The 12,469-nt window shown below is 47.1% G+C and overlaps 1 protein-coding gene across 5 annotated transcripts in view; it reads right to left on the bottom strand.

Annotated features, from left to right (window-relative positions):
• Window positions 1-12,469, bottom strand: part of DPP6 (dipeptidyl peptidase like 6) — a 956,302-nt gene that overhangs the window by 158,811 nt on the left and 785,022 nt on the right. For all 5 annotated transcript variants that reach the window (XM_027574866.1, XM_027574864.2, XM_027574862.1 and 2 more), the window contains exon 7: window positions 9,923-10,004. In XM_027574866.1, the coding sequence (XP_027430667.1) occupies window positions 9,923-10,004 (82 nt within the window). The remainder of the gene's footprint in view (window positions 1-9,922; window positions 10,005-12,469) is intronic.

Genomic DNA, 12,469 nt, shown 5'->3' with positions numbered 1-12,469 from the left:
ATTCTCTGTGATGGATGATCCTGAAACCCTCTGACCTCATATTCCCAAGGTTGGTGTGGGCACCCTTCTAAATTAGATTCTTCGCAAGAATAATACACTGCTTCCAGCCCAATTGCATTAGGGAAGCTCTGATGAGGAAGGAAACATAGTTTGTGCTCCAGACCAACATGCACAACGAGGTCAGGCCTGGTTTTCAACCCTAAATCCACCCTTTTCTTAATTGCCTTGGCTTACAAGTGAGTTCTAGAAAATACTGTCTCAAAGGTTTGCTGCAGAGCCAGGAGAAAGGACACATTTGCATAAAGCTTTGAAACCAATGGAATTACAGGCACTGTCATCCCTGAGGACTGGCTCATTCACGACTGTATCCCCCAAAGCGCACTGCGCTCCACCCTGCACAAGGCTGGTGCACACGCCCACCGAGTGGATTTGACAATGAATTTTCTTTTTTCCCCCCATTTTTAATATATATATATATATAATGTTATTGTATCCAAGAAACTTAGAGAAGTGGGTAACACGTGCATAGTTTGGCCAGGCCAAAATAATTATCTTTCCCCATATGCAAAACATACACCAAACACCTTATTTTTAGTCCTAATACTAATTAATAGATGATATATTTCCCAGGGTCACACACAGTCTACCTACCATTTTTTTTTAATTTTTTTATTTATTTTTATTTATTTATTTGAGAGAGAGAGAGAGGGAGAGCGAGCGAGCACATGAGAGGGGGTAGGGTCAAGGGAGAAGCAGACTCCCTGTCGAGAAGGGAGTCTGACGCGGGACTCAATCCCGGGACCCCAGGATCATGACCTGAGCCGAAGGCAGTCGCTTAACCAACTGAGCCACCCAGGCACCCTCTACCTACCATTTTTTAACGACAGTTCATCTTCTGCCAATGGCCATGCTTTGGCAAATCACTCTCTTATATACACTTAGAGGATAGTTATTTACAGCCTTTAAAAATTATTATTTATAGACAACATTGTTATGAATGTGTTTTGTATACCATTTTTGGCTTCTCTTTTTTTTTTTTCCAAAAGATTTTATTTATTTATTTGACAGAGAGACAGAGAGAGAGCACAAGTAGGCAGAGCGGCCGGCAGAGGGAGAGGGAGAAGCAGGCTCCCCGCTGAGCAGGGAGCCCGATGCGGGGCTCGATCCCAGGACCCTGGGACCGTGACCTGAGCCGAAGGCAGACCCTTAACTGACTGAGCCACCCAGGCGCCCCTTGGCTTCTCTTGAGAAGGGACTCGGGTGCTAACCCGTGGGCATGTCTCTGTGACTCTTACTACATAGTTCTGTATTGTTTTAAGAATGAATTTTCTCTTACACCCCTCCCCTGTATTCACACAGCAGGACGAAAATTCTTCAAAAACTCCACTGGTTGCTATTTACATTGTTTCCCTCACGTCCTCTAGAATCCCGCAGTTATGAGTTGCTTATGTGTTTGGAAATCCCCGTGTCTTCAGAGAACCTGTTGGTGGAAGGAAAATGTCCCACCCGCCGCCTCCTAATTCCCCTCATTCTTCAACTATGACTGTCAGGCAGCTCTGCTATTTTGCCCCATCCATTCAGGCTAAGTAACAAAAACTCAGCATATTTACTTGAGTGTACATTAAGTGGCTGAGTCCCACAGGGACATGAAGAGATAACATATTGTGTTAAACTTGAAGGGTACCCTCGGTGAGCTAGTAAATCACTCACTAAACTGCTCCATCCATTATTTGAGGATACATAAGGCAATTTCCATCCTGGTGATATTAATTTCTTGGCTACTGTCATGGACTTCAGTGCCCATGATGAATGTTTTTACAATGAATACCAAATTAACCCAAACTGATTAGAGGCTTTTATAAGTTATTAATGGGATGTCACTTCAGTCTGGTCCTCCCCATGTCTATGACATTTCATTAAATAATTTTCTCCCGCTGGAAAGATCAATCTTTCTCCCCTCGTTGGACTTGTCAACGTCAATAAAACGTTGCTTGCCCCCTAGGTGACTTAGAACCGGGTGAGCAATAATGCCCTTGGGGAGGCAGCGCATCCGTTTCTGCTCAGGTGCCTGGCGGCTGCCTGATAAGCTGGGAGAACCCCTGTCCAGCTCGAGGTCCCAGGACGGGCCAGCTGGTGCACGAGGGCCAGGGAAGCAAGAGGGCCACAGGCTCTCCTCCAGCATCACTGGGAAATAATTGGCACATAACACCGTCTTAAGTTTAAGGTGACTTGATACTCTCTTGAAATATTACCCCCTCCCTCCTGTCACATAATTACCATTTTGTAAGTCAGACAGAGAAAGACAAGTCCTGTATGATCTCACTTCCTGTGGAATGGCCTTTTCTAAGGAGACAGATGCAGACCTGCTAGGAGCTACAGGCTTAGAGGAACAGGGATGGGTGGTAGGTTTTCTGAACAGCATGCCAGGAGCTGGAGAAGAGCTGAAGAAGAGACTGAGCCCTCTGGACACCCAACCCTCATAGGCCGCATCTCCCTGCTTTACCACGTGTAGCCTAACTCACCGTCAGACACACACCAAACGTCCATTGGATGAAATCCTTACTTTTTCCTCACTCTCTACATTTTGGTTAAGCCAAGTAATAATTCTAGTAACAACAACAGAGCCATTGTTTACTGAGTGTTTTCTTTATCCTAGTTTCTACACCATGTCCTTTAAATAAATTCACTTAATCCATACAGTGACCCCTAGAGGATACACATGATTATCCCCATCTTACAGATGCCGAAAGGAAGGCTTGGAGAGATTAAGGGTGTTAGGACCACACCTTTGGTAAGTGCCAGAACCAAGATCTGAATGTGACCCTTCTGACGCTAAAGCTTTTGTTTTTAATGGCCCTTAAAAAACAGAACAAACTAAATAAACTTGCCTTTCCTTCTAAGGCTCCAAATCAGGACCTTCAGATTCTGAGATGGAACAGGTGGTTGAAAGGTTACGGTGGGGTTTTCAGATAAGGGCTTGTGAGTTCAGAGCTGGGCTGTTCCGGGGCTCCTGCCATCTAGCTCCCAGCACAGCTGCACCTGTCTGTCCCCGGGGGCAGGTCGAGGCTGCATGGTGAGTGCCCCCTACTCGTCCCTTCTGCACTTTGCTATCCCCCCGAAAGCAGGTGGTCCTCCCTGCGACTGCCAGTGTTTCTGCTGATGCCCACTCCTGAGAGGTGCCTGAAGCAAATCCTCACGCCTATTACCTTTCTGTTCTTTATTCCATTTAACAGAACATTTTGGTGTTTCAAGAACAATCTCTTCATCTTATGTCGAATCACTGACACTTTGGTAGCATGAATTTTTACAATGCTAATGGGCTCTCTTTGAAAATTCTTTATCTTGGGCGTCGGGGTGGCTCAGTCGGTTAAGCGTCTGCTTTTGGCTTGGGTCATGATCCTGGGGTCCCGGGATTGAGTCCTGCATCAGGCTATTTGCTCAGCGGGAAGCCTGCTTCTCCCTCTGCCTACCGTTCCCCCTGCTTGTGCTCCCTCTCTCTCTCTCTCTCTCTCTGACAAATAAGTAAAATATTTTAAAAAATAAATAAAATAAAATGAGGGAGGAAAACGTGTAAAGAACAAAAATACCTAGGCAACATAATTTAAAAAACAAAACCATACCACCACCACCTCCTCTCTAATTAGTATCCCCACAAAGATTGAAGAGATTTAACACCACCCATAAAATAAAACAGGATGCTATGAATAAAGAAAAATCAGAGAACAAGAAAGACTCTTGGTAACTCCTCCTCCTCCTCCTCCTCCTCCTCCTTCTCCTCCTCCTCCTCCACACACACACACACACACACACACACACACACACACACACACACACACACTCTTTTTCCCAAAATTAAAAAATTCAATAAAAAGAATACATACTCGGGGCAGCTGGGTGGCTCAGTCGGTTAAGCGTCTGCCTTTGGCTTGGATCATGATCCTGGGGTCCCGGGATTGAGTCCCACATCGGGCTCCCTGCTCGGTGGGGAGTCTGCTTCTCCCTCTGGCCCTCCCCCATCTCATTCTCTCTCTCTCAAATAAATAAATAAAAATCTTTAAAAAAAAAGCTGTCTGGGGTTTGGGTCCTGTGTCAGCAGGGAGCCTGCTTCTCCCTCTGCCTCTGCCCCTCTTCCTTGCTCATGATCTCCCTCTCTCAAATAGATAAAAAAATAAATAAATAAATAAATTCTTTTTCTTTACAGCAGAAACCTGAATGGTATGAAGTGACCCAATGTGAGCATGAAAACCTTCAGCTCGAATTCTTCTGGATCCTGCACTGACTCCTAGAGGAATAACTCGTTTGCTAGGAGTCACAAGCTAGTGAACTGGGGAAGTGAGATCCTCAGGTTCCTTTGCCGTCGATATGTTAGAAGGAACCTTCAGTAAAATGGTGCTAAGCAGGCAGAACACAACACTGAGGCCCAAGCACTCCTAAGGAGTTGATTTTTAGAGCTTGGTGTCCTCAGAGCAGACTCAGTCGTTTGAGAGCTACAGCTGTGACGTGGCAGGCCAGAGAGCGAGTGCCCACCCACGCAGGCAGAGGATGGCCCAGGGCTCCTGTAAAGGTGCCCAGGGCAGGTAGCTCAGAGAACACGGGTCTGAGTGCGCGAGGGCTGCTGGCAGTGTGGGGGGGGGGCGGGAAGTCTGATGGCAGGTGGGGCTGGAGAGCATCCACAGTGAAAACGGGGACCCCGTTAGTCCCCTCAAGGAGGCCTTCACGGTCTTGGCTGAGACTTTTGCAGGGAGCTGAACAGCTCTGATGGGAAGAACATCAAGTGAGAGGGGAATGAGTGAGGAGTTGAAGTCTCCTTGGGCCTTGCTCCAGGTGGTATCACTGCCTCCAGACTGGAGGGCCCACAAGTCTTGGCTGAGACAAGGCCAGCACCCACACGGGGCAGTGACCCATCTCCTGCAGCCCTATTGTGGGCAGGACCCGGAGCGTGCGCAGAGGGGACGGAGACGCAGTGGGGAGGGCGGGGTGGGATGAAGCAGCTGTAGGTGCTGCCAGCTGGTAAATACGGGGACGGACAGCTTGTCCCCCAGGTGGGAAGAACCACGCCTTTCTTCTCATCTCCAGGATCTAGTGGTGGGTCTAGAGCACGGGAAGGGTTCAGTAGGCAATTACTGAAACAGTAAACAAATGAGTGAATAATGACTATGGAAATTGTGCATACACAAAGGACTGGCCTTTCAGGTCCTTCGCAGGTAGCTGGCTGACCGGCCACAGCAACTGTTGGTCACATCTGTCACCCTGAGAATGCTTGGGGCCAGGTGAATGTTCGAGAGTCCAGGCTGCCCAGCCCTGAGACCTCATCAGGAGAGCTGCTATGTGAGCCACTTATGAAGAAGCCACTTAAGTGGATTCCTCGACTCTCCTTGGTGAGTTATTCTGTTCATGACTCTCCCTGGAGAAGTATCCAAGGGTCTAACAAGCCATGTAAGCAAGGCGATTTTTCATACCATGCAGCTGAAATCTCCCCATTTGGGTAAACACAGTCAATTTTATTCTCTTGTCTCCAGGGAGACACAGAGCAGTCTCTCATGGTCGTCCACACCACTGCCTTGGGTACCCCCGGAGACCATGAGAAAGTCAGCTTCCTCTCCTGCGCGGGAGAGCAGAGCCTGTGAGCATTCCTCGGTTTTCTTCAGCTGGATTGTCACCCCCAACCCTGTCCCCTGTGATGTGCGCCAAGGACGGCTCCAGTCCTGTTCTGGCAGGGTCCCCAGCCAAAGACAACTCTACCTGCTCTTCATTTGTCACATGCTGAAGCCATCCCTACCCTGAAGAACTCCCAATAGGCTTATTAAATATCCCTTTCAAAGCTGTTCATTTATCACCATTGTGGTAGCAGGCCAGTCAAAGAGAAACCCATTTTCCCCGTTTCTGATCATCTGAGTATGCAGGCAAAGATGCCTGCCTCGAATCCTTCATGTCGGCTAATGCCCTGCAGTCATATTTGCAGAAGTCTCCAAAGGAAAGCGGTGTCAGGCCACAGTGCTGCTAAGTTCCCTCGGCTTGCACGCTAGTGTGCTGAGACACGCCGAGCAGGCCTGACCTCCGGGGTGTGCCAGAGATGCACAGAAGGCCCCCGGCTGCCCTCGGCATCTGTGGTTATTCGATGTCCTTGCAGGGATGATGTGTAAGACAAGGAAGGATACCTCCAGACAGACAACTCAATCGTATTCGAGGTTAGCCGGGATAAGACTTCACATAAATAGACAAACACACGTGGGGGCGGGGCTTCACGGAAAGACACAAAAAAGAAACTCCGAGTGCTCTCAATGCAGGCAGAGATTCCTCCGCAAAGGATAGATGAAGAGAGACACCGTCTGGGGAAAAATTTTGAAATCACTTGGTTTTCAATGCAAATTGGCCATGGACACTGACCACATAAAGATGGTGGGGGGAAGCGAGGGGAAGACACTTCCTCAACACTTTACATATGTTTTCTCATTTAATCCCGTTTAATCTAGCCAAATCCGTTTTCCCTGTTTTCAGATCCAATTCTGGAAGCAACACGGTTATCTGTCATGAAAAACTGAGCTCACAGACCAACGCCATCCCGGACACGATTCTGGCAGAATGGAGGCCTCCCCACGTCCGCCTACTCCTTTCCTCTGACAAGGGGCCAGCCAGGCGGGATTTATTACCTATGATGTCATTGAAGCTCCAACAAAAGTCACCCTAAAAGCCAACAGCCAGTAATTGGAGGCCACGGGGAGGCACGGGGGAAAATTCCGTCAGCCCACTCCTGGTGCTGGGTGCCACCTCCCTGGGGCTAATGGGGTCCCCGAGCCAAGTGCGTTGCTGAAACCCCTCCCCACTAGGAGGGGATGATGCTCAGAAAGCTCGCTGGTGAACCTGAACTGCAGCTGTGCTCTCCGTACCCAAAGGAGGATTACTCATTTCAGTCTGACTCATTATAATTAGAGTAGATTTCCTTTGGGGAGCAATATTTACTTTTTAAAATAAAATGGCAATGAGGGATTTGTTAGTGTTTGCAAGGCCTGCTCACGGGTTGCAGATTTCCTTTGCCGAGGGAGTGAGCATCCAGAGTAGCTGTCACCAGGGTGCCAGTCCTGGGCTCAGGCTTTCCTCAGGGGAGGGCAGCTGAGAGCGCACATGAACCCCTAAACCACGGGTCAGCAACCACAGCCGTCGGGCCAAAACGCCTGTTTTCCTAAAGTTTTATCAGAACGAAACAATGTCCATCTCTTTCTATATTGCCTGCAAATGCTTTCTCTCTACAATAGCAAAGCGGACTAGTTGAGACCAAGATCCTATGGGCTTGCAAAGCCTAAAACATCTGCTACGGGCCCCCTACAGGAAAAGAGTGCTGAGCCCTGCTCCGATGGATAGGATGCTCTCAAGGGTGAGTTACATTGCCTACTATATTCAGTACAAGAACTGTATCATAAAAACCCCAAAGTTCAAAAAAGTTTAAGAACTCAAAACTTTCACAAGCCCGTTAGTCCTTTTGGTGCTATGGCCAAATATCAGCAAAATTACTACTTCACTGAACATTCATTTCCTTGGAGCAGAAAGGAAGTCGAACTTCCCTCACTGGAAGTAATATCCTGAACACCTACACAGGTCCTGGCTACTTGCCTCCACCCACTTGCTTTGTGTTTAAGTGACTGAGGATCACAAGAATGTATTAAGTGATTAATCAATCCGTTCATGCATTCATTCTTGACCTCAACAAATGTTTACTGAGCGCCAGGTGCTGTGCTAGGCACCCAGAATACAAGATGACAGTGCTGGATGCCCAGATGAAGGTGGCTGAACGGGGGTGAGACACATCGGTGGCAGCAAGACATCGTAGTGACCGGAAGCTCGCATGGGGACGTAGGAGGCCGGAGGTGGAGCCCAGAGGCGCGGGGAGGGGTCAGGGAAGCTTTCTCAGAGAAGCTGATGCGTATTTAGCTTTGCTGCCAGTTCCTCTTTAAGAGGTTAAGTGTGAGGACTCTGTAATCACTCAGGCCCACCCTCGCCCCTAGAAAGCATGACCTGAGTATTAAAGTCAATTGTCCCAGAGGCAAGGCAGCAGTGGCTTCGGGTAGGGAATGGGCTGGCCTAGCAAGTAAGGGGTCTGGAGAGTGAGCAGTGTGGCGCCCCGTCTGCCTCCAAATTGCAGATGTAATTCTAACGTCATGCACACACACGCGTACACACACACACACACACACACACACACACGCTTCCTCCTTAGGTAAACTGTGGGTTAGGTTTTCTGCAAACTGTAGGATCAGGTTGAACGGCCTCTGTTCCAGGGTCTGGCCTCTCCTGCGTGCCGAGGGTGAGGCGTGGGTCCATAAGCTTCGTGATTATCCCTGGGTGACAAGGAGAGAGGCGGCAGGTCTGCGGAAAGAGGCGCTGGCCTGCGTGTGAGTCACGATGTCCTTTTCCTGACGTCTGTGAGGAGGCTGCCCAGCCCGAGCTCTTCCACGAGTCGGGGCGGGGGTGAGGCCAGCGGGCGAGGCTGTGGGCAGCAGGCCGCCCAAAGACCATGGAGAGCAGGGAGAGACTCTGTGGAGGTGACAGGTCACTTGTACGGAAGGATGGGACGCATAGGGGTAGGATCTGCTTCCCAGAAACACCTTCAGTCAGGATTTCAGAGGGCTTTAAAGTCGGCTGTTGGAGACTCGGTCTTGAACAGGGCTCCTTCCTGGGAGCTGCAGGTCCTCCTTGTGGGAGGGTTAGCGCCTCTGAGGAAAAGCGAGCTTCATCTCCTTGCACTGACTGGTGGGTCGGTCTCCCCCTGCCGTGGCCTCCGGCCTCCCCTCACTTGCTGACTCCCATTGGCTAGACGCGCTTTCCGGATCCTGATGACGGTGTGCCTGGCGCCGGGTCCCCGTGGTAATAGCCAGGCCAGCGCTGTGGCCCACACCCTCCTGTTTCTTTAAACCATTTCAGGGCAAAGGAACCAACATGCAACCAAGGGAATATAATCGCACCACTGGGAGAAACGAGACTATTTTAATTCCTAAGACAGAAGACAGACTGTCCAATATTATCTCACCCCAAGCTTTTGAAAACAATCATTTTCTGTGTTATTTTAGGAAAAGAGTTTTTGAAATGCAGCTTTACGGAATCAGCATCAAGACGCAGGAGGACGTGGTGAGCGGGACCCCGGCCGCGTCACTTGACCTCATACTGCAGGGGCTTCCTGCAGGGGGCGCTGCAACCTCCGGGAAGAAGATTCGGGTAAGGCTGGAGCCGGAACACACCTGAGTGATCATCTTACCCCGCCTTTCACTCAACATCCGGCGGGCTGACTGCAGCCCGACAGCTGAGGGTTCCGATAACACCCAGGACTAGAGCCCTCGCCTCTTGACTGCTGTTTGCTCAGAGCCCTTCGTGCTAGATCGGCCTGGCCGTTCAGTTTCTGGAAACATGTCGGTCTTGCCAGCCGGAGTGGGAGTCCGTGTAGGTGTCTGATGTGGAGCCGTGAGGCTGCTCTGGCTGTATGCTGACCTTACACGCAGGGAGCCCGGCCCCACAAAGGCCAGCAAATCCACCTTCTCGTAAAACCCTCGGAAGAACAGGGCCAGACTTCCAAGAGCAAAGCAAAAGAAACTTTCAATGACTACACGATTCTGCTAATTCCTATTGACAGTCCTTTTGACAAGGCTTACCCCTTGACTTCACAGTAAGCCTGTGGTCTACACACAGCTACAGTTGGGGCTATCAGGATATCAGGGTATTGGATCTGGGGACCACAGTACAGCCTGTTCCAATTTCAAGATAATTCTCTAACAACAACAAAAAAAAGACCATTTTACACATGCAAATATTCTGGTGTCCTTTTCCAAAATGTATCTCACACAAACCCAGACATCGAGTGTCATGAGACAGATTCAGCCTCTAATATGTAAACTTCATCAAATTCAAACCTGGTCACTGAGCTTGATTGGCTTACCAGCTGCTGGCCTTTAGGACCCCAGCCCGCATACTGAAGTTTTGCGTTGCTCACTTCCGGTGGGTCCAGACTTTGAGGATCCCTGAAAGAAAACAAATAAATAGATAAATAATCAATCAATCAATTAACATTGTGGGAAACAAGAATGCTGTATGTTTATCCTCCAGCTCTAACTTTTTCCCTTCTTCCACTGTATGAATTTCAAGAGCTCCTGTTATTAAAAAGAATGTCTCAGCCTCTGTTAGATTTCCTCAGATGTACATAATTTATATGAAGCTGAACCAGTCCCATCACTGCTTAACCCAGATAGTAAATATTTATCAAGAGACAACATGCAGAGAGGTCTGTAGATCAATTAACATTTTAATGTTGACCCATCAACATCAAAAATGGAAATGCATGGCTATGCAGTAACAAGTCCCCACGATTTCTATTTTCATCTTGGGCTTTCCTGGTGGATCACTTTTTTTCTAAGCATAATGCCAGGGCATTCTGACCTTCCCAAACCAGCAGCCTGAGGACAGATTCCACACTTTGGTTTGTGCTGGGAAGGAGGGAAGGAGGATGCAGGGAGGGGAAGATTGACAGAAAGATTTTTTTTCCTTTCAAACATCACTTAGATTTTTCATTCTTAATTCATTGATATGCAAAATACTATGCTAACAAAATCCTACTTACATACTTAAATAAACGTCATAATGAAGAAGTCATAATGAAAGAATGAAAAAACCTAACACTTTTATAAGTATAAAATATTTCAGTATATTTTGTAGTTAACACTGTTTTCTACAGCATGTGGAAAAGATTAATTTTCCTATTTCTTTCAGATGACATATTATCTGTGTTCTGCTGGACAGGCCAGACTCTGTCAGGTGCATACCCTATTACTTGGCTGTGATATGCAGAAGACACAGCTATGAATTCATCTACTGAGCACATCTACATAGCACTCATTCATCTACTGAGAGGCTGTGGCTGAGTGGTCTTTGGAAGAGGAAGATGCTGAAGTTTAGGAGTTGCTTGAACAAAAGAGACGAGGCAAGAAGGAAGGGAGGTAAAGTGTAGGTACTGATTCTGGGCTTGAATCAGCAGAAAATTCTAAAGCAATTGCTTACTAATACCACCAGAACAAAACAGAATACACTTAGGAGTAAAAAGTGTTGGGGAAGGCGAGATGGTCTGCGATACCCCAGAGTAGTTTTACATGGGGTCCCTGGGTGTAAAGAGATCAGGGAAGCCTGAAGATGGGGTGATTAGGTGTTAAGTAAGGGATGGCAATGATAATAGGATTCAGCTGGGAAGGTTGATGCCCAGGCAGTTAAAAGAGTAAGGGAGGGGTCTTAACATTCCCGGTTTTGAATGAATTTTAACAAACCCTACCATTTGTATGTTTTTAATGTTTCAAAGTATTTTCATAACATGGGCCATTTCCTCTTTAACTGTGGGTAGGGAAAGGCTTTCTAAGGACTCAAAATCCAGAAGTGATTAAAGAGTGACACATTTGACTATGTAAAATTTTTAAACTTTTTGCATAACAAACACATCACAAACAAAAGACAACTGACAAACTGGGAGAAAATATTTGTAACATATACCATGGAAAAATAGCTAATATCCATAATATATAAAAAATACCCTAAAAAATTGAGGTTACAAAAAAACCGAAAAAAAATTAGAAACATGAGAAAAAGACATGAACAGACAATTCACAAAAAGGATATAAAAGGTCCTCAGATGTATTAAAAAGGACCAAACAATGCAAAATTATGGAAATCGAAACTGAAACTACATCGAGATAGCATTTTTCACCTATGACATTGCTCCCCTCCCCAAAAGAAAGAAAAGTATGGCACACTGTATTGGTGAGGCTGTGAGGAAAACGCCATCCTCATACTTTGCTGGTGGGCATGAAAACTCGTGCAAACCTTTCAGAGGGAAAGTTGGTCATACCTAATAAAATACATACTTAACCCTTGAACTAGAACACTTCTGGGAAGATATACCTCCCACAATACAAAAATACGCAGAAGGTTACATTCATTGCAGCTTTGTAATGACAAAACACTGGAAACAATATGTGTTTGAGGAAACCATGGTACATCCATACAAATGGAATATGGTACAGCTGTCAGAAAGAATGAAGACCTCCATAGACTGATACAGAGTGCTTTTCATGATGGAGTATGCAAAACTCAACAGACCATCTAGAGTATGTGACCCATCGTATAAGAAAGGGATAAAAGAAAATATACATGTATCCTCATTTGTGAAAAAAAGAAATACAAGAAACATAAACCAGAAACCAGAGGTTAGTCCTGTGTAGGGGGTGGGTGGGGAGAAGCAGGGCTTGGTCATGAGGAGTTTGGATAAGAAAGGAGAAGCACTTCTCTGGGTACATTTACTGGTATAATGCCCAGTCTTAGACCACAGCAGAGTTTCACATACTTTTTGCATACTCTACAAATAAAACTAAGAATTAAAAACAATCAGGATGTGGGAGAACCCAAAAAGGAAGAGCAACACCAGAACAGAGCAAAACCCTGTTGG

Source organism: Zalophus californianus, chromosome 12, assembly GCF_009762305.2.
Source record: "Zalophus californianus isolate mZalCal1 chromosome 12, mZalCal1.pri.v2, whole genome shotgun sequence".
Lineage (NCBI taxonomy): Eukaryota > Metazoa > Chordata > Mammalia > Carnivora > Otariidae > Zalophus > Zalophus californianus.
Note: the sequence above shows the minus strand (reverse complement) of the source record. Positions and strands in the feature narration are given on the sequence as shown.